This window comes from Tachysurus fulvidraco, chromosome 23 (genome assembly GCF_022655615.1).
Source record: "Tachysurus fulvidraco isolate hzauxx_2018 chromosome 23, HZAU_PFXX_2.0, whole genome shotgun sequence".
Lineage (NCBI taxonomy): Eukaryota > Metazoa > Chordata > Actinopteri > Siluriformes > Bagridae > Tachysurus > Tachysurus fulvidraco.
In genome coordinates, this window is record NC_062540.1 from 6,171,489 (window position 1) to 6,193,385 (window position 21,897).

A 21,897-nucleotide genomic window follows, 5' to 3' on the forward strand; every position below is an offset into this window, starting at 1 on the left:
ATGTCATGTCATGTGTTTTGAGACTTCTGCAGCTTTGATGGACTTTAAGTAACAGTCAAGGCAGTGAATAATTTCCTGTAGGACTCATAATGAACAGAGCCAGTGGATGTAATGAGGATGAAATAGGACGAGTTACTCGGACTAGTGTAAAAGATACTGTAGTAGGTTGTCATGTCTCTTTTTCTAACCATCGCTCGCCCATTCTTTCCCTCTCCACTCTAGAACCAACGTGTTCCCGCTGACATGATCTTCTTACGGACATCTGAAAGGAACGGTAAACATCCGTCACCTCATCCCAGTCTTTCCATCAGAAAGGAAGGGGAAGGGCCAAGAAGGGTTGAAATTAGGCGAAGGCTTTAGTTTGAAACACGGACACGCAGACATTTTGCGTCCGAAACCTCTCTGTCTTGTGGGAAGTGATGGCGTGACTGTGTCGCGCTATGGTTTTTGTATCTTGGTCTAAAAATGCTTTTGCCTGCTCAGGTTGTTATGGCATGGAATAATCAAATGTCATCTTGACTGAGATTTCTTTTTGTCTTTCAAATGGCAAAGGCAGTTGGCGAGGAAAATCAAGACATGCAAAGCAACACAGAAAATCGAAGGAATACACAAAACAAACAAATGCAAAGGGCAGAAGGACAGAGTATCATCTGAATAAACAAATGACCAAGAGATTGAAATTTGTTGCGTGCTAGGCAGAGTGTTGTTATTTCTCAAAAGTTCAACTGCAAGGTCATCTGGGAAAACTGTCTGGGTTTGAAAAAGAAAAAAAAAAAGAAATGTTTAATATGTCTGAAGAGAAATAGCAATTTTTTTTTTCTAGTCAAATACAATCCTGAATAGTTTTGCAGAGAGTCATGAATGAAATCTGAAGGGTTTCTTTAAAGATGGGGGTTGAAGCATGCCTGCTTGATGTGTTGGTTTTACGGGAAGGGGTTACATTGTTATCTGCCCTGCAGATGTAGACCATTAGGTCAATTATAAAGAGCCTAGGGTTCCACAGCCCCAGCAGGATGACACATCTTTTAAAATGGGGGCAGGGAGGTGAAAATCTTGCACATAAACCAAACTCTAGTTTCAACCAATTTTTATATATATATATATATATATATATATATATATATATATATATATATATATATATATATATATATATATATATAACTTTTAATAACGTGGATCAAAATATATGATGATGTGGAGGAGAAGGATGAGGTGTGTTATATATGTATACTTATTACATAAAATCTGTAAAATACACAAAGATTCCCATGGCTTTGGTAGGACAAATGTAGGACAAAAAATGTGCCACAGTGCCCTCTAGAGGCTAACAATGCAATTTAACAGTTTTAATGCAATCTACACGCTTCATGTGAGCCCAGAGAAGCTCTAGAATTTAATCCCATGTACTGAAGGAATGGTACACTTTTAATACTTCTGTAAGTCCATCTCTAATCTTTCTGTTCTTCTCAAGGCTCTTGCTTCCTGAGGACTGACCAGCTGGATGGAGAAACAGACTGGAAACTGCGCCTCCCGGTGGCCTGCACTCAAAGACTCCCGACCGCAGCAGTGAGTTTTGCACTACATTTTATAGACTTCTTGAATAAGCTTCAAAAGAGCTTGAATATGAGAAGCAGCATTAAACCCATGCCACACGCTTGCTTCTAGGACCTATTACAGATCAGGTCGTTTGTGTATGCTGAGGAACCCAATATCGACATCCATAACTTCATCGGTACCTTTACCAGGGTGAGTGCTGCTGACGTGCTGACATGTGAGGCAGCGCTTTCTAAATGTTAAATGAAATCACATAAACTCACCAGAATGCTGTCACAATCGCTGCTTTTAGGAGGACGGAGACCCTCCAGTCAACGAGAGCCTGAGTATTGAGAATACCCTGTGGGCCAGCACTGTTGTTGCCTCAGGTAAGTGAAGCTGTTACACCCTTTCAGCATGTTCAAGTGGGAACCTTTCCATCATGTCTTAGAATTTAAGCACATTACCACTGCTTCTCTGTCTGCAACTACAGGTACAGTGATAGGGGTTGTGATTTATACCGGCAAAGAACTTCGCAGTGTTATGAACACGTCCAATCCAAGAAATAAGGTATTGTTTACTCTAGTATTTTTTAGAATGTATAAAAATAAGCAATAACAACAGCAATAATAACAGTAATTAAAGTAATAAAATTTTCAGGGGCTAAACACCCAGACTCTGTGAGCCACACGAATTCTGGTAACAGGATTCATGAGTGATTTGCAGTTTTGCTCATGATGTGTATGATTCGATTACGGACATTGGTAGAATTCTCTTATCTGTGATGTTGCGATATGATGGGGAAGTGGTGGCTCAAGCGGTTAAGGCTCTGGGTTGTTGACCGGAGGATCAGGGTTTAAGCCCCAGAACTGCCAAGCTGCCACTGTTGGGTCCTTGAGCAAGGCCCTTAACCCTCTCTGCTTCAGGGGTGATGTATCATGGCTGCCCTTGCACTCTGACCCCAAGTTGGGATATGCGAAGAAAGAATTTCACTGTATATGTGACAAAGACTTATGGTGTATTCAGCACTTTGGCCTATGGTTGTGATCGCTGCTGCTCTGACTTGAAAATCTTTTTCGTCCTGAAATTTAAATATGCTTATGCTGTTTATGTATTTAATTTATGTATTTCAGTCTGTGCCATTTTTCCCCTTTTTGTCCAAGAATCTGCACCAAACATACATCTGTCTTGTATCTGACAAAATCCGAGAAAGAAAATCTAATTTGACAGAAATTTGCATCAGAGTGAAATTTTGGCCACACGGGTCAAAAGTTATGACCATCGACACACTTCTAAATTAGACCCGATGGTGGCGCTAGAGTATTTGCAGCACTTGGTCCAAATGTGGGCAGAAGGTTTTCTAGACTTTCCAATATCAGTGTGCTGAATTTCACATCTATGTTCCAGATGGTTGTATAGCCTACCACAGACACACTAGCGAAGAAGAAGAAAAGAAAAAGAAAATGATAAAATACAAACAGTGCTTGGCTCCTAATAATAATGATAATAAAATGTATACAACAGGGATATTGAATTGTCTAATCTCAATTGGTCAGAAGTTTCAGATTCATCAGACAGAAGTTGAGGATTGTTATCATATAATCTGACACAGAAGTCATGTTATAACAAACGTCTGTTATAGATTTATTATAATTTAAATAAAATATTTATACGGAATAAATTCAGTTTATTAATTGTGATGTTGTAATGTAAAAGTGGCACTTTGGAAGTCATGCTTTTTATTTAAACACGTGTGAATATTATTCATTTGGTGCTGTAGATTGGGCTTTTTGACTTGGAGGTAAACTGCTTAACCAAGATTCTGTTCGGAGCCCTGGTGGTGGTTTCTCTGGTCATGGTGGCCCTGCAACACTTCGCTGGCCGCTGGTACCTTCAGATCTTCCGCTTCCTGTTGCTCTTTTCCAACATAGTTCCCATCAGGTGAGACCTTATTTTCTAACTGCCATAGTTTCTCAGTATACACTAACATGACTGACTAATAGGGTTGCAAAGGGGCGGAAAGTTTCCGGTAAATTTCTGGAAACTTTCCGCGTGAACTTAATCTGGGGAATTTTGGGAATATTCAAAATTGGAAACTTTACAGAAATTTACAGGAATTTATGGGAATTATTTGGAAATATAGGGAAATGTATATAAACTATATCATATACAAACATAAATAAACATTTAGTTTGGTCATAAGCAGACATACATGCAGGGTAATACAAATTGTAAAAATGACATCTTGACTGATTTAATTGTAAGTAGAACTTTAACTGATTCTTTCATTGAGTAACACAAAAGCATAATAAACATTATTATGCTTGTAATAAACATAATAAACTTAATAATTGTAATAAACATATTTCCCTATGATTGCTGTAAAATGAAAGCATCCCCCACCCTTGCCCTTCTAAAAAAATCAAAATGTAAAATGAAGCTTAAATGAAGCAAAATGTAAAATTAAGCTTTTTCTCAAGCTTATTAGGTCTCTGCTTCTGTGGTAGTCAAGGCCTGGAAAATGGAGGTGAAACCTCCCTAAAGTGTTACTGTGCATGTTATGGAAGAATGCAAGTACATGCAGGGGGTTTGGCCTCAATGGCCCTCCAGTAAGCAGTGTGCTGTGTGCGAGTGACTGAGGAACGCAGGGTACAAATTCATCTTAAATTGCATTTAATCTTGTTGTTTTAAACAAAATTATGCTGCAATATTTTTTAACTACATTTAAGTTCCTTGTTATAGGCAACTCTGCATTTTTTTTTTTTAAATTCACAGTTTATTCCCATATATTCACGTTAATTAATAAGTTTCCAGCCTTGAAAATTCCTGGAATTCTGCAACCCTACTGACTAGCATGTGCAGTTCACCGTTAAATAACAAAGATACATAACTTAAACATGATATGAATATTTTAATATTGTACAGGCTAACACATTAAAGCAGACTCATATTCATCGCTTTTATGATAATGTTCTTGTACATTGTCATTGTACGTTAGCACTGTTTAGGAAATAGTACAGCAAATTCCAGCACTAGCGTCTTCCATAAAAAAATGTTCCACGGCATCTGCTTCTCAGTTTGCGTGTGAACCTGGACATGGGCAAGATGGTGTTCAGCTGGATGATCAAGAAAGATTCAAAAATCCCTGGAACTGTGGTTCGCGCCAGCACCATCCCAGAGCAGCTTGGACGAATCTCGTATCTCCTCACAGATAAGACAGGTAGGAAAAAGATTTGGAGTTTGGATTTTCAGTTTTCTGTTTGCAGTAGATTATAAAACCGGTAAGATGACGACTGCACACGAGTACTTTGTTCAGCAACAGCTTGTTTAATGAGAGATCAGTCAATTGCCAGATTCTCAAATAACTCAATTAACTACTCGTTACATCTGTGGTGAGGAGAAAAGCACCTAAAAACACACATCAAGCCTTGAGGTGAAGGCAATACAACAGCAGATCCCAGCAGGTTCTATGTCTGCCAGCCAAGTACAGGAATCTGAGACTACATTTAGTAAAGGCTTGTTGAGAGAGTTAACAGTTGAACCTTTGCACATTGTAGACTTCTTACCTGACAGGAATTTAACCCAATCGGGTTTTCTGCTGGAACAGAAACTCTGCTTTACCCTGGGCTTCCATCTTTCCATCAACTCTCTACCCCGCTTATCCAAATGGGTCATGCGGAACCTGGAGCCTATCCCAGGAGACAAGGCAGGGTACATCCTGAACATCCTGTACATACAGAAATAAATAAATAGGAAAAACTCCCTGAGACAATATTAGGAAGAAACCTTAAAGGGAGCCAGACTCCACAGGGAACCAGAGACTGTGATTTATAAATAATTTATTTTCTATATCTGTGTATCTGTGGTCCACAAGTGAGACTTTGCTAAGTGGTACTATCTTCTGCAATCCCACACATCTTTACGCTGTCCACACAACATCCGTGTTCGCTAACAGTTCAGTTCTGAATGTTGTAAAAGCCTGGTGTTAGGAAACATTCTTTCCAATCATTTTAAACTAAAAGACTGGCTAAAAACAAAAAGATTCTAACATCATTTGCATTAGTAGTGTAAGCATGTAGTATCAGAGTTTTGCCCTTAATTGTGTCAAATATGTTATCGTTAATGGCGAAGCTTAAAGCACTGTATAATATATTCAAATCTTAAAGCAAGTAGGAAAAAATGCTGCTGGTTTTGAAGCTAGATTTATGCTTTATAATCCAGCGACTACTTAAGAGCGTCCCATTTACAGTACGTGACTGAAATCAGAGCAGTCACGGTGTGGTGTGAAAGCCGATAGCATTGAAGTGACTTATAAGGACAGTAGACGGTAGCTCAGGGTTAGTTCAGATCTCCTCAGTGGAGCTTAGGTGGTGCGCTCTCGGCAAAGACGTGTCACTTATTACAATTTAAAGCCGACTCAAACCTTTTAGGTCTCCTCCCGTTAACATCTCCCCTTCTGATTTATGACACAATGATAGATGCTTCCTAAGAAAAGGGAAAGAAAGAGTTGTGAAGTATCGAACGGAAGTGTGAGTTAAGCGCGGGTGGAACACTGTTAAGTAGAATGCGATCTGCTGAGGTGTCAGGAAACACACCCTAAGCTTTTATGGCATTTTTGAACCTAGATTTTATGTTCAGATTTTGCTAAAATGAAGCATGGAATGGTGGGCCCGGAGACTAGGTCCATTGTACTTTCCCATTGTCATTTTCTTTAACCTTTAATTTCCTCTTCCATGGAAAGTTAGTGATGTTTTCTGATAAAATGTGGAAGAATGTGTTGTTTGTTCATTCCAGGTTACGCAAAGGAATTAATTACTTTGTCTCTCTCTCTTTCTCTCTCTTTCTCTTTGTCTAAAGAGCACACACCTTCTTCTTCTCCTTTAACTTCTATGAAGCATATATACACACTGCTACATTTTATACACAAGCACCAAATCTCCCACGTTTTATTTTATAAATACAGTAGAAACTGATTTGTTGTCAAGTTAGAATCCTACACATTGATAAATGTTACTATGGCAACCAGTAGACATCAAACAAGAGCTGGTGACCAGGAGTTTCAGTTTGGGAATCCTGTTTTGTGTTTTATTTATTTGTTTGTTTGTTTGTTTATTAGCATATAGTAAAAAATATTTCAGACTTTCACAGTTTTCAGTGCAGAAAGCTCTTCAGGTTTAACCGTCATCTGTACATTAGTGAATTGAATTGAATTATGAACTTTGCAGCCATTTCATTCCGCTGTTCTCAGTAGTTGAGTGTTTTGTCTTGGCAGGGACTCTCACACAGAACGAAATGGTGTTCAGGCGTCTTCACCTTGGCACCGTGGCATACGGAATGGATTCCATGGACGAAGTGCAGAGTCATGTGTTCAGTGCTTACACTCAGGTAACTAAAGAAAAACAGGTAGATAAGTGAAAACCCCGGTGAGTTTGGTGTAGTGGATAATGCAGATTAGGTGAAAGCTATAAAGTGTACTCATTTGGAGAAGAGAAAAAAAAAAAAACTAAAGGTGAATAAATAATGTTTATATGTGCCTGAGTTCTAGTGATCCTTCTGAGCTCACGTTCTCAATCTGCCCTCATAGAGAGTTGATTTATCTGTTGCAGTAAGTTCAAGTTGCCAGGAGCTTTCATAATGACAAAAAAGGGCTGTTAATTGTATAGGAAAGCGAATCACATATGGCCAGTCCTTCAGCATGTGCTTCATAACCCCTTAAGGACATGCTTTGTCCCTTTGACATCTGAAGTCATTAGAGCAGGAAACAGGATTTGCTTGTTCCCTGCCTCTTAGTGGCTAATTTAATAACTTTGCCATTAACCCCTTAAATATACGGCCCAAAAATAGCCCACAAAAATGCTAAAGCTTATTGTTTCAACTTTCTGATACATCTGGGAGCTTTTATAACTCCTCTCTGTGGACTTAAGAAGGACATTTAGCTGAGACACAGTTTTATCATTTTGTCAGTGGGGTAAGTAAAGAAGGTTAGAGCTCATTAATTTTAGTCAGTGAATAAGTTTAGTTTGGATATAGAATTTGCCATTAAATATCTTTTTAATTATGAATTTATTACTATTATTATATGAGGAGGATGATGATGATGCAGTGAACAATTGCCAGTGTGTATTATCTTGTTGAATTGTTTGACCTGCTTTCTTTATTTAAATAACAGATCTTCATCTGTGTTGTGTTTTTTTTTTTTTTTTTTTTTTTTTTTTTTTTTTTTTTTTGTCTCTAACCTCAACCAGTCCTACATTCCTTTACATTAACATTCTAATAATAATGATACCCTTCTTCATTTTATTTATTTATTTTTTTGTAGCCTCCACACGACCAGCTGGCATCTAGAGCACCGGTCACGACTAAGGTGAGGAAGACAATCAGTAGTCGAGTGCACGAAGCGGTGAAGGCCATCGCCCTGGTGCACAACGTGACACCGGTGTACGAGGGGAACGGCGTGACCGAGCAGGCAGAGGCCGAGCAGCACTACGAGGACACGTGCAGGGTGTATCAAGCCTCCAGCCCAGACGAGGTAACAGTTATGTCCACATCACAACTTGGTTAGAATGCTCAGCAATGCATACCTTAAAGTCTTAAAGTTTACAGCAATAAAGACAGGAATACTCTGATGGTTATTGGCCATTCTAGTGGAAATCTAGTGGAAGTGCATGGTGTATTCTGGGGTGCCATCAGCACTGCAACTATAACTGTGACATTCATTTTGATATTTGCTGTTTTAATACTGTTGAGCAGCGGAAAGAGCAAAATGGCCACAAAACAAGTTTACTGCAATCCGGATGTAGCTTTGGAATCGTTCTTGTAAGGATTTTAAACCAAAAGAAATGTACTAATAGATAAAAACAAAAATCTGACTAAGACTAAAAACTTTCTCATAAGACGGAGTACATCTTTGCTGATCAGTTTAACATGTGTCCTTTCGTGGTTATTGGGATAAAGTCAAGGTCAGTAGGGAAGTGTGGGTTAGTGGTGACGCAGACTGGGCCTACACACACACACACACTCATACTCACACTCACTCTCACTATAAGCAAGACAGTTTGTGGTACCAGACTATGACTAAAGGAAGCCTCACATACGTCTGCTTCTTGTTGCTGGGAAAGAAATTCTGAATATCAGATGGAGACCAAGCTTATAAATATCAATATTGTTTATAGTTTTATACTTATACATGATTTGACACATAGAGACTGGGTCATATTTCCAAAATCCGATCCCTCAAGATACACAGTGACGTGTAATTTACAGACACATGCGTTTTGTGAGAGTGAGGAAATGGATATGGCTTATTTACCTATGCAGAGGTAACTGCAGCGACCTAGGCCATGTTGTAAGCTTTTACTAAACAAAACATGACGTAGCCAGCGGTCAAAACGAAAGCAGTAGGGTCAGGCCTCATTTGTTGACTGTGGTGAATGTGGTAGCTGTGGTCTAGCGGTGAAGCCTGCTTACTTTTAGCCTCTCTTTAGTCCATCTGGATGCTGTGAGATATGTCATTAGCAGCTAGTTGCAAAGGGCATAAGAAATAAGGTTTTTGATCTCTCTCTAACCTCTGGTCTGGAAGTTATTGGGCAATAACTTCTGCCTCCCAGAAATCCCCCTCCTCCCCCAAACCCCTTCAGCAGTACCCTAATGGATGTCATCTGGTTTGTCTTATCTTTACTGGTACACTGCAATTGTGGCTGGCCATTCAGTACAAATCCACACCAAGGATTGTGATGTTTATTTATACTGGGTGAGGAATGTTCTTAAGTACTCGTTGGCGTTTAGAACTTTTTAAATCTCAGCATAATGTAGGAGATTTCTATTTCCGTGGCTTTCCGTTTTGGGTTATACTGTATAGAAGACGTTCCATGCCACCAGCGACTAAGCAAGATTTGGTATAAATGCCATTTTTTCAGTAATTTTTTTAATTCATCTTAATTCAGTATTTTTTTTTTAACCTCAAAAATATTTCTAAAGTAGACTAACCTTTTCTAAAGTTCTGAAGTTTTCTAAATACTAAAAATATACAAACTAAAATCAGACTATACTCAGCTCTTCTTTCTTTTCCAAATTCACCCTTTTAATCAAATATTTTTGTTTTGTAGATTAAATTAATTTCTTCCTTGACAAAACTTAATTCAGCATTCTTCTAAACCAGATTCACTAAATGCTGTTTTAAATAAGTAAATTTAGATTTACAATTAATACATTTTCATTTATATTTAGAATTTTTTTTATGATAAATTGAGAATAAATTATCTCTTGATTATTTATTTTATGGATTTTATTTCTGGGTTTTTATATACAGTGATTTTGTGCCATTATTTATTCTAGATCTTTTTTTTTTTTTTTTTGAATTATTATTATTTATTTGTTTGTTTGTTTTTATTAACCTCTATTTCTTCTAGACACATTTAGACAAAAATATTGAGGCTAATTTGATTGTAAGGCAAAACATAAAACATTATCACCCAAGAATATCCCCTTAGAATATCCCTTAAATCTGTTCATTTTGCTAACTGATTACTAAGCATTTAAAATCTAGACCTAGATCTAACATCTAGATCCCTCAAAGTCTTCAGAGACAAATGCACTGACACACTAGTTATTTAAAAGTTGAATTTTAAATAAAATGAATATTAAATGAATTAAATAAATGAATGAAAGTTGAACAAGGCTTCTCCTTGTCTTTCTCTCACACATGTGCTAGGTGTCACTGGTCCAGTGGACAGAAAGTGTTGGTCTGACTCTGGTGGGAAGAGATCAGTCCTCTATGCAGCTGAGGACCCCTAGTGGTCAAATCCTCAATTTCACCATCCTGCAGATTTTCCCTTTCACCTATGAGAGCAAGCGCATGGGAATCATCGTACGTGTAAGTATCTCCTAATACAGCCTGTCGTTCCACAGCAGTAGATAATACGTCTCGCTAAGCAACAGCTATTAAATATTTTTCAGGATGCTCACTCACACAACAACCCGTCTGCCATGTTTCTTTTGGGAACTACAGTAAGAAGACAGATGCACAGTTATTTGTTTTGGCTAGGGGTGGTCTGAGAAAGCAGTTCCCCTCCTCTGAACCTGATGACTAACTCTCTCCAGCTGAGAAAGGCTCACTATTGTTGCTGCCTTGGACCGGAGCCTATATTAGTGTACTTAAGGAACCTAGAAATTAACGGGGGTTTCCTTTTGATATCCGTTCAAACACCTCCAAGGATTCTCGAGAACACACAAAATAACTCTTTACTGCTGTGAAGTGGAAACAAGATTCATACATATGTATTATTTTATATAGTGTAGCATCATCAATATCATCATTATCATTGCGGTTTTAATATTATTGAATGCAGCCAAAAACTACACACTTAAGGCAACTGCCTCGGCTATGGAAAAACAGATTTTACACAAAACCCAAATCTTTAAATATAAAATATCATTCGTTCTTGTTTAAAATGTTGCTTTTATTATTGTTATTGAGCAATAATGATGTAAAGTATTATAAGGGGTAATGACCAGTTATTTAGTTGAACATCATGGACACTTTTTATCCCTCGTTCCAGGATGAGACTACTGGAGACATCACGTTTTATATGAAAGGTGCTGATGTTGTGATGGCCGGAATAGTACAATACAACGACTGGCTGGAAGAGGAGGTATTGTCACTTTGTCTTGCTAATATATTAGATTCAAGGTCAATTCATTTTGTTTTATTGTTAAAAAAAAAAAAGACATTAAGGTTTAAAATTAAATAAAGATTAGCATTTTATCTTTTATGTTCCTGGTATATATTTGTAGATGTCTTCATCTACTGTGTAGAACATTTGCGCTAGGTGGCACAAAATGCACTTTATGTGGCTAGGACAACTTAATTTAAGTCCTTGGGTCTGTGTTGTTTTATGTAGCAACATGGTCCTATAGATACGTTGTTTCATTACATCGTGTACTACGTCTGCTATATACGATTGAAAAGACAATAATAGCTTCTTGATTTGACTTGACATTTTGTATAAGACCACCCAGGGTGAGCAAATGTATTATAACACAATTAGTTTATTATTAGATTGTTTTTTAACAATAAATAGCTCTTGGATTGAGCCTTTAGTTTCACCTGTGATAAAAAACAAGCCATTTTGACTGAGACAAGAGGGAAATAAATCATCAACATTACACAAGCATTGGGCATTGCTGATACAGCAATTTGGAAAGAAAACACCGGTGTACTGAGTAACAGACACCTAACAGGTTGGCCAAGGAACATGACATAACAACAACTGATGACAGAAACATTGTGAGAGCTGTGAGGAAAAGCCCAAAAACAATAGCCAGTGACATCACCAACAGCCTCCTGAAGGCAGGGGTGAAGATATCACAATCCACTGCTGGAAGACTTTGAGAGCAGGAATATAGAGACCATACCACCAGATGCAAAGCACTCATCAGCAGTAAGAAACTTAAGCCCAGACTGGAATTCACAAAGAGGTCCAGAGTTCAGCTACAGATGTTCTAGAACCAGTATTAACCTCTACCAAAGTGATGTTAAGGCCAAAATGTGGAGGAAGAACGAATCTGCTCACGATCCATAACACATAAGCTCATCTGTGAAACATGGTGGTGGTAGTGTCCTGTTTTAAACTGGCCAAGTCAATCCTCTTGACCACAACCCAGTAGAGCAGAATTTTACCTCCTGATAAACTGTTATACATCTCTGACTCTGCAGACTCCTTTCTTTCGTAAATGTTATATAAGAGTCATCACAAAACCAAATGTCAGCAAAATCCACCTCATGACGCTCTGTGAACGAGTTACTATAGAAACGCTATAGAAATGTCAGTGTTTGAGTTATAGGTGGTCAGAGACTGTCTCATGTTTTTATTCATTTGTATCATCTCGCAGTGTGGGAACATGGCTCGTGAAGGGCTGCGAGTCCTCGTGGTGGCTAAGAAATCTCTGACAGAGGAGCAGTACCAGGATTTTGAGGTGAGATTTTAGTAAGTCGTCTATAGGCACAGAGAAAGATATATTAGTAGCTTATGAAAGACAACGTTCCATGCTGCAGTATATAATATTACAGATGGAATTCAGATTGAGCGTTGCACTACAGGAAACAAAGGGAGCACTCAGACTGTTGAAGCTTGATACGGTTGACTGACAGCGATTTGACTCTCAAATAACACACACCTCTGCTGACCTTAAATGTTTATTTCCAAGATAATCCATAAAGGAGCATTTGGTAAACGCATCAGGGAGACATCGAGTTTGTAATATTTGAGCGAGTCACTCGAGCAGGAGTTATGGATGCTATAAATACAGCCACCTCTGTCTGTCTCCATCTGTCTGTCGGTCTGTCTGTCTCTCCCTCTCTCTCTCTCTCTCTCTCTCTCTCTCTCTCTCTCTCTCTTTCACTTTTTTTAATTTTCCTAGCCAAAATATCCAGGTGCAGGTTTAACTTTAGATATCGTTGCAAGTTGCTGAGAAACCATACAACATTAACAACAGTTTCAAAACAAGAGACACGGCAACAAGTTTTCCATAGGGATTGCCCCAAAATGTCACAGTATTGGTTTGCTCAGCCTTCACACACACACACACACACACACACACACACACACACACACACACACACACACACACTCACATACCCGCCCACACACACAAGACTTCCTAACCCCCTTTTCTAACTGCTAGAGTATATAATTGTGTGTGAGCTGGTGGGCGGCGATGACTCAGTGTGTGTGACTCACCAAGTGAGAGTGTGTTCCTGTGTGACTCACGCACACATTGTGTTGTCTTTATCTCATTCACTGGTTAAGGGCTACGCCCTCCATGCTGCAATTTGCCATTTGGCAGCTACGTATTACGCCAATGGACATTGCTTGATTTATAGGATCATTCGTGGGCTAAGATTAATAACATAGCCAACTTCAAAACAAACACTCTGATCCTGTCCATGTTGTGGAGGTATTTATTTATAGCTATGGATTCTTGTCCATTTCTCACACTCTTACACTCGACCGGCATCAAATCACTAGCTTTTAAATAATCACTATTTGGTAATGTAAGGTGACATTTTGTGTGTCACTACATGTTGTGTATGTTTTGTGCTTCTGTCAGTAAGTAATAGTAACATCTTGAATCTTGAATGATAAGGAGTTTATGGCACTGAACGTGTCCATGATCCCTCAAAAAAAAGAAATGAAAAAGAATCATAGTAATTTGCAAAACATTGAAGAGGATACAGGACGACTTGTGCATATTTTTTGGGACCAAAACCAATTTAGCATTAATACAAGCACAACTTTTCATCTACAAGCCCTGCTGTTCTGTCAGAAAGATGTCAGGATCTGTTTGTGCCCCATAGGCGCGTTACGTCCAGGCCAAGCTGAGCGTCCATGACCGCTCACTTAAGGTAGCCACGGTCCTCGAGAGTCTAGAGATGGAGATGGAGCTGCTATGTCTGACTGGGGTGGAGGACCAGCTGCAGGCTGATGTGAGGCCAACGCTGGAGATCCTCCGCAATGCTGGCATTAAAGTAAGCCAATTCTGTTTATGCAGCATTTACAGTTTTCTTCCAATGCTCAGCCAAACTCTTATATTCAGATTCAGTCCTGACTTACAGTACTGGTACTTTTCAACTACTCAATACATCCCCTAATTTCCAGCTTTGCTTGGTGATTAGCACCATGTTCTATGCATCAGGGAGAGACTATAACAATAAACACCAACACAACCCATCGCTAATATACTTCTATTTCAACAGGCCATGTCATAAACCATCACTTTTGTAAGCATGTAACATATTTTCCACGTTATTTGTAATAGCAAGAAAAAAAGAAACCGAACACATCCCTTGCACCTTTAATGCACAGAGCTACTTGATAGCTGATTAAAGGCAGTGAGATGTGAAAAGCCTGAGCACAAAATGAAAAGGTGTGGGATTCATTTCTCGAGCATTATGGGAGAGATGATTTTCGATGAAGAAGCACGAGTTGATATGAAATATGAAAGTTTGAGGGACATTTGGTGGAAAATGAATGAGGAGAAAAATCTGCTCTCCAGGGTGTAAACGTGATTTTATAGATACGATACAATAGGCGTGTTTTTTGTTTGTATTTTTTATACTTTTGTATTTATTTTTCAAATCAATGTTTCTCTCTGTGGTTTTCCATCATAATTTCATTAAAGATTAAAAATTGAGATTCAAACAGCATCATTTTTTTTTCATGATCATTTTATTAGCGTAGATTAATTTCCCAAAGATACCTTGTTAATGTTGTAGTATGATACAGTGCTTGTACCTTTGGTGAGTGTCTGTGCTCCAGTTTCATTCATTATATGACCAAAGCCTGATATTTCTCTTGCAAGGTTCAAAATCATTTATGTCTAATGAGTTTGTTTGTTTGTTTGTTTGTTTGTTTGTTTGTTTATGTCTTGTCAAAGAGCAAAGAGGCCTCAATAAGCCCCGCCCACTTAATCTGGATTATAATGATATGTACAGTGGTGCTGGTTGTGTTCACAGAATACACAGTACAATTATTACGAGTTATATGTACTGTATAATCAGTGATTAATAATGTAATGTTACTGTTTGGAAAGGTATGGATGCTGACAGGAGACAAACTGGAGACAGCCACTTGCACAGCCAAGAATGCCCACTTGGTGACCCGTAATCAGGACGTCCACGTCTTTAGGCCTGTAAGTGTTTTCTCATTTCGATCCTTATATAAAAACATACAATATTCCACATCATTTTTTTATATAAAGTGCATAAAATGGTGCATTAAAAATACAGCACCGATATTAAAGCAGGATAATCACCGAGTGCCTGATGACACCAGTAGGAATAGGACGTCCAGATAAGTGTAACTGCCCTGCTCTTGAGGGCGAGAGGTATGGCATTGCTCTCAGCCCATCTGTCAGAACAACACTACAACACGTACATACCAACTTTTCACATATGTAATGGTAGATGAGCAGCGTTGATGCTGTTTAAGAGCTGCACAGGTCTCTATGGAAGCACGTGGGATCCTTCACCTTCCCTACATGGTAGTTGTTGTGGGTTAAGTGTTAGCTAGTGAAATCCAGAGCTAGCTAGGGATCTGTAGTTTATGTATGTATGGAGTTTGTGTTCAAACGTACATTTTACTTTTCGTAGCCTTCCCATCAATGGCGAATAGAAGGGAAAAAGTTCAGAATCACTTTTCCTATATATTATATAAGGGTTAAAATGGTTAGTTTACATACAGACAGGTTTACAATCTTTGGCAAAGTCGTCCAGTCCATGACCTGCGACCATCCCAGTTTAGTTACACAGCTTTGATATTCCCTTAAGGGTGTCAAACAGAGGTCTACACCTTTCCTTGTACCTGCATAAGTGTGTGTGTGTTTGTGTGTGTTCCCTATGGATGACTGCCAAAGCGGAGGGAGTCTGGGCCCTTAGGTTAAGGCAACGCTGTCCTTACCCAAAAACAAAGACAATGTCTGGCACAGCATTAAAAACAACCGCACCACCCCCCCGAGGTCTGGGGCGCCCGAGAGGCCCTGCATCTGGAGCAACTTCCTCTTTAGATACAAATGAAATCTGGATAAGAGTCTAAATGTGTTTTGAAGTTGACAGATGGATGGCCAAATTGTGTACACTCCTCTGATTAGAAAACATCCTTTCCTGCCCAAGAACTGCAGATGGATTTCTGGGCACGATTCTTTCTAAGATTTGTTGACAACGTGATTTCATTGTTAACTTTAATAAACAACAGAAGAGAGTAATCGCTCTGTATTGCATTAACTTGAAAGCTTAACATCGTGTTCATTATTTTGACCTTTCCTGGTTTTTTTTTTTGTTTGTTTGTTTGTTTTGTTTTTCTGGAGAGGCCAAAATATTAACTATCCCTCCTGTTATTATGTTTCTGTGCAGCATTTAATGAAATGAATTTGTCTCCTGAGGTGACATTCGTAATGGAACCAAACTTAGGCCTATCTGTTAAGTTCGATCTAACAAACCCAGAGCCTCATTTCCTTTATGAAACTCTTTTCCACACGAGAGTAGCAGGCAAGCATGTCCGCGTGACAGTTAAGCGCTTGGCTTGGGTCATGGGCCTTTTACGAGAGCTGACAGTTGAAGTCAGCAGCTGTATTCTTCTGCGTTTGATGTGGTTAAGCTCTCTAGTTTATTTGAGTGAGATTACTATCATTGTGTGCGTGCTTAAATGTATGTGTAACCCTAACCCAGCTGACACTGTACATTTTTTTTTGTGTGTTTCCAGGTGACCACACGAGGCGAGGCCCACCTCGAGCTCAACGCTTTCAGGAGGAAGCACGACTGTGCTCTGGTAATATCAGGAGACTCTCTTGAGGTAAACCTCATGCATAGCCAGTCATAATGTGATACCACTTTTAAGTGTAGTAGGTTGAGCTCACAGAAAGCATTCAACATTTGGAACATCCTTTCATACCACAGCATTTTGCAATTTTTAATTGTTCTACATTGAACCATGCAACGTTAGTTTGTACGTCATAGAACGTCCAGAGAGACAGCTTAGTTCCTATTATCACTTACTTTAGAACAGCTATAAACAATCGTTCCCTCACCAGGCTTTTTTTCCTCTGTCTTGGAGTTAATAATACAAAAATGTGTAGTTTGCCAACCACCAATCTCAGATGTATCTGTACACCATAACATTTACATTTGACAGACGTCCCTATCCGAAGCAACATACAAAAGTGCTTTGTAGTCTCTATCACTGGTTCACTAGGACAGAGACTTAGGATAGCATCAACCTGAAACTATTGTTTTTTTTAAATACATTCATGCAAACAAACCGGGAATATAAGCGCTAGTTTACGTGTTCAGGAAAAGGTAGGATAGGTCTTCACCTGTCTTTGTAGATAGCCAGATATTAAGACTCATCTTTTAGGACATCTAGGGGAAGTTTATTCCACGACCTCGGTGTCAGAACAGGAAAGAGTCATGATGTGTCAATCCTCCAGATAAGTAGTTACCCTCATCTCCTGTTCAGTTTATTCCACAAATACCATCATCTTTATCAATTTGTAAAATGAGACACAAAAGTGGTCATCGTAGGCAGACGTGTTCCTGAACATCTGCACCAGTGTCTGTAAATGAGCCACAGACAGAAGGTGACAAAACTTTAATTAGCGTTAGACAAAATCCTTAAAGATTTTAAATAATAGGCCACAAATTAGATTTATATCATAGCTAGCATGTCATGTAGCACCACTGTGTTTGGTGACAGATTACTAGCCATGTTTGCAGTAAGGAAGTCATTAAATAGACTGTTTTCTGCAGGTATGCCTGAAGTATTACGAGTATGAGTTTATGGAGCTGGCGTGCCAGTGCCCAGCTGTGGTGTGCTGTCGCTGTGCTCCAACACAGAAAGCTCAGATCGTGAGGTTGCTGCAGGAGCGCACAGGCAAACTCACGTGTGCTGTGGGTGAGTACATTGTGCATCACTGTCACAGAGAGCATCGTTTCTTCAATGAGACGTGGCTCTGAATGATATTTTAATTTAGCAGACGTTTTCTGTAGAGCGTATAAAAATAAAATATGTTTAGCGAGACCACAATTCATGGCTAAAGTCACAGCACAGATTATTTCTCGGCTACAAGTTTCCTAGGAAATTACAGAGCGTTTAAGATCACTGAAGACAAAGGACTGGCATAAAGTACATACGCAACACAGTGGAGGGACCAAAACTGTGTCCAAATATTAATGTTGTTTCCGGTTGTACAAAACAGAGTCACAAAGACCCGCAGCCAATGTCAGGGGACATGGAGCACAAGGCAGGAGACTCCCTGGACAGGGAGCCAAACCATCACAGGGCACAGTTACACGCTACTACACGCTAGAGGTTCAGGATTAAGGGCCTTGCTCAGGGTTCGAGCTCGCGACTTTCCGAACAGTAGTCCAACACTTTAACCCCTGAGCTCCCTCTTTGCTTTAAGAGCTGGAGTGAATGCATTGACAGAAATTGAGATTATGTCGTTTTCACCTTTCTGACACCTACTTGCAATAAACAATGCAAAATTTGACCCTCATACATTAAAATATATAGCATGCTAAATATTTAGTAAGCTAAGGGGGCAGATTTACGCCATGTTTTAAGGTGTACGAAAAGGTCAAAATTTCAAACATCTTTGTGTAAAATTGAAAATATAACTGAATATTTTGTTCACACGGATATTTTAGCACATGGTTATCGGTTCTCGTCCTCTCTTAAGACTAGACGTTGAATCATATGCTTGTATGCATGTATTATTTTAGTTTTTCAGTAAATAATAACAGTGAAATATGACAAAATTGTGTTGCACTGCTGTGTAAAAACTGCCCTACGATAATCTCAGAAGTACTGGTCACTCAGCCAACATTGCTATCTCTCTGTCTGCCTCTCAGGGGACGGAGGAAATGATGTCAGCATGATCCAGGAAGCTGACTGTGGCGTGGGAGTGGAAGGCAAAGTAAGAGCCACTTGGTCCCTGTGCGTCTGCAGTGTCAAACGCTTTGTCGCACACATCCGCAACCATCTCTCCATGTGTGCTTACCGCATCATTATCACATGCTCCACACACTCGCACATCTGGACAAAGATTTTCCGCTCTTCATACCTAATTTGTGGAGGTAGTGTGCGAGTAAAAGCCACAAAACAGTGCGAATGGTTTTTGACCTACATCTGGCTATATTTGTCCGTCACCGTCTATGATTTGTCTGTCGGCGAGGACACAGACGGGATGGGATCATTGAAACATCGCTCTGCTTGTAGGTGTTGGAGAGTTTCAGTGTGCTTTTTTTGTTTTTTACGATATTGAGTCTACAGAGACTTCAAACACTGCAAAGTCAGAATTGTCCCAAGTCAAATTTTGTGGTGGGCCAAATGCTCTTTCCAAACGCCGAAAATGAGACATTATGAGCTGGTTAACTGATATTGACTCACCCGTGACTAACATAGCACAACCCAGATTAAATTGGCGTGGTTTATGTGGGATTGTAATTTTTCCCTGAAAAGTCTATAGCTCTCTGGGCTTCATGGTTTCATTTCATTCACACTGCAGATAAATCTTCTAGCATTTCTACATATGTATAAAGTATGTTTTCTTTTATTCTCCGTAGAGAGGGAAAGCAAACTAAAATGTTGTGTGTTTGTTTTGTCAGGAGGGAAAGCAGGCTTCGCTCGCTGCTGATTTTTCAGTGACTCAGTTCAAACATCTGGGTAGACTGCTCATGGTGCACGGACGAAACAGCTACAAGAGATCGGCTGCCCTCAGTCAGTTTGTCATTCACAGGAGCCTCTGTATCAGTACCATGCAGGTACTGTGTGTGTGTGTGTTTGTGTGTGTGTGTGTGTGTGTGTGTGTGTGTGTGTGTGTGTGTGTGTGTGTGTGTGCAAAGCAGAGAAAAGTAAACCACTCCCTATATTCACAAACAGGTCTATGTTTCCAAAAAAAAACTGCTTTTACTTTCCAGGCTAAAACTATTCTTCAGCCCCAAAATAATCTGTCTACACACCCAGCCTGTGCATTGGCACAGACCACACTATGACTCATGTTAATGAGGATCTTTATTAATGAGTAGAAAATCTTCAACAGTAGTTTATTGAACAAACGTTGCAACACAGTGAACAAATTGAGTGAGGTTACTGTTCTGAGTCATGCAGTTAAATGCAAAAAGGCTCACTCTGGTACTCTATTATTAAAAATAGAGATGGATGTTACAGATACCTTTCCACGACTCTGCTGGGAACATTGCACCTTATTCATCCTTTGACCTTGATGATAATCCTGTACTTCCTTGAGCTCTTCTTGCTAGGCGGTTTTCCTGTGTGTTGGTTTTCTTGCTAAGTACGAAATAGCAATCATATCCATGCTTCGTCACACTTAGCCTTTCAGATTCCCCCTTTCTTGACCCAGAGGTTTGGTGGTCCTCGACTTAGTCACTGAACTATGGTTACATACATAACATCCTTACATTCTTGATCGCCAGAACAGTTTCACAAGAGGTCACAAGGATTCGTTGTGGAATAGCTCAGTCACTGGCATGGACAAGCTACAGTATTGTTACTATACAATGAATTTGGCATCTGATCATAAAAAAATCAACTTGCAGCAAATTTGCAGCTGCTGCTGTCACCAAGTGACATGTGTTTGTATGTGAGGCAGATGTGCTAAGATCATAGCAAAGTGATCATAACATAGTGGGAATCTCCTCTAACTTGCTAACAGCTCCTTTATTCTGTGTACTAATACTGTAAAATGACATCTCCGAGATGTGCATGTTAGTGCATTTAACACTACAAAATTAGCGAGAAACAAAGGATACATGAGCTGTACGATATGGGCAAACGTTTGTGGACACCTGAGCATCCTACACGTCATCACATTCCAGAGTTAGCCACCTTTAGTGTTAAAATAACCTCCCATTTTTATGGAAAGGATTGGCACTAGATTTTGGAAAGTGGCTGTGTGGATTTGTGCCTCATTTAGCCACACGAGCATTAGCGAGGTCAATCTAAATAAGGAAGTCGGCCAAAATGTCTAACTAAATGAATGCATTTACTTGAATTCTCTTTTTTTTGAGTATATACATGTTATTATAGTTAATGGGGAGTGGATAACAGGTTTGGAATACATGTATAAAGTGAAAACGCTTTGATGAAGCTATAACGCACAGTAGTAAATATCTGCTTGAATCTTCCCTAGGCCGTCTTCTCCTCCGTTTTCTACTTCGCATCAGTTCCTCTCTACCAAGGCTTTCTCATCATCGGGTGAGTGGCATAATCACACAGCTGTGGTGACTCATCGCATTCAGTGAAATCTCACTGGCATTTCAATTATGCATTGCATACTGCTGTGACATTTGATTTGAGTTGCAGTATTGTTACGGTGAAAAAAGTTCACACAGTGCTGACTGCATGGAAGCTGCCGAACACCAATAGTTCCATTGTAATGCTAGAAATTATGAGCTGAGATATTCATTTCATAGTTTGGGGCAAAGTTTTGTGTACTGTGTATCAGCGTTTCTAAGGCAGTGTGTGGTTTGAAAAAAATAAAAATAAAAAATTGACCCATAGTTGTATTGCTGTGAGTCAAGGCTAAGAAACCATCCGCTGTTTTCAGTTGTTGCCAGGATTTGTCAAAGCGAGGATGAAAGGAGTTACAAAGCTTTAAAAGATATTTAATGAAAGAATATCTTGTCCATAGTCTCTATGATGTAAGACTAACTTGCTAATAACAGAACTAGTGTTCAACAGCTACCCTTCTGCGCTGCTCATTGCAGATAACCAAGCAGTTGTAATTGAACTGTAAGATACAAATCAATGTATCCCACTAGGAATAGAAATGATCACACTGATTATG

The 21,897-nt window shown here is 39.3% G+C and overlaps 1 protein-coding gene across 1 annotated transcript in view; it reads left to right on the plus strand.

The window, feature by feature from the left end:
• LOC113641923 (probable phospholipid-transporting ATPase IIA) overlaps positions 1 to 21,897 on the plus strand; it is a 37,341-nt gene that overhangs the window by 8,025 nt on the left and 7,419 nt on the right. Inside the window, exons 6-24 of the mRNA XM_027145117.2 lie at positions 223 to 274; positions 1,475 to 1,569; positions 1,669 to 1,749; positions 1,850 to 1,925; positions 2,030 to 2,106; positions 3,317 to 3,477; positions 4,614 to 4,756; positions 6,809 to 6,921; positions 7,856 to 8,065; positions 10,247 to 10,408; positions 11,094 to 11,186; positions 12,427 to 12,510; positions 13,892 to 14,062; positions 15,127 to 15,225; positions 16,794 to 16,883; positions 17,837 to 17,981; positions 18,941 to 19,005; positions 19,697 to 19,852; positions 21,241 to 21,305. Coding sequence (XP_027000918.1) covers positions 223 to 274; positions 1,475 to 1,569; positions 1,669 to 1,749; positions 1,850 to 1,925; positions 2,030 to 2,106; positions 3,317 to 3,477; positions 4,614 to 4,756; positions 6,809 to 6,921; positions 7,856 to 8,065; positions 10,247 to 10,408; positions 11,094 to 11,186; positions 12,427 to 12,510; positions 13,892 to 14,062; positions 15,127 to 15,225; positions 16,794 to 16,883; positions 17,837 to 17,981; positions 18,941 to 19,005; positions 19,697 to 19,852; positions 21,241 to 21,305 — 2,138 coding nt within the window. The remainder of the gene's footprint in view (positions 1 to 222; positions 275 to 1,474; positions 1,570 to 1,668; positions 1,750 to 1,849; positions 1,926 to 2,029; positions 2,107 to 3,316; positions 3,478 to 4,613; positions 4,757 to 6,808; positions 6,922 to 7,855; positions 8,066 to 10,246; positions 10,409 to 11,093; positions 11,187 to 12,426; positions 12,511 to 13,891; positions 14,063 to 15,126; positions 15,226 to 16,793; positions 16,884 to 17,836; positions 17,982 to 18,940; positions 19,006 to 19,696; positions 19,853 to 21,240; positions 21,306 to 21,897) is intronic.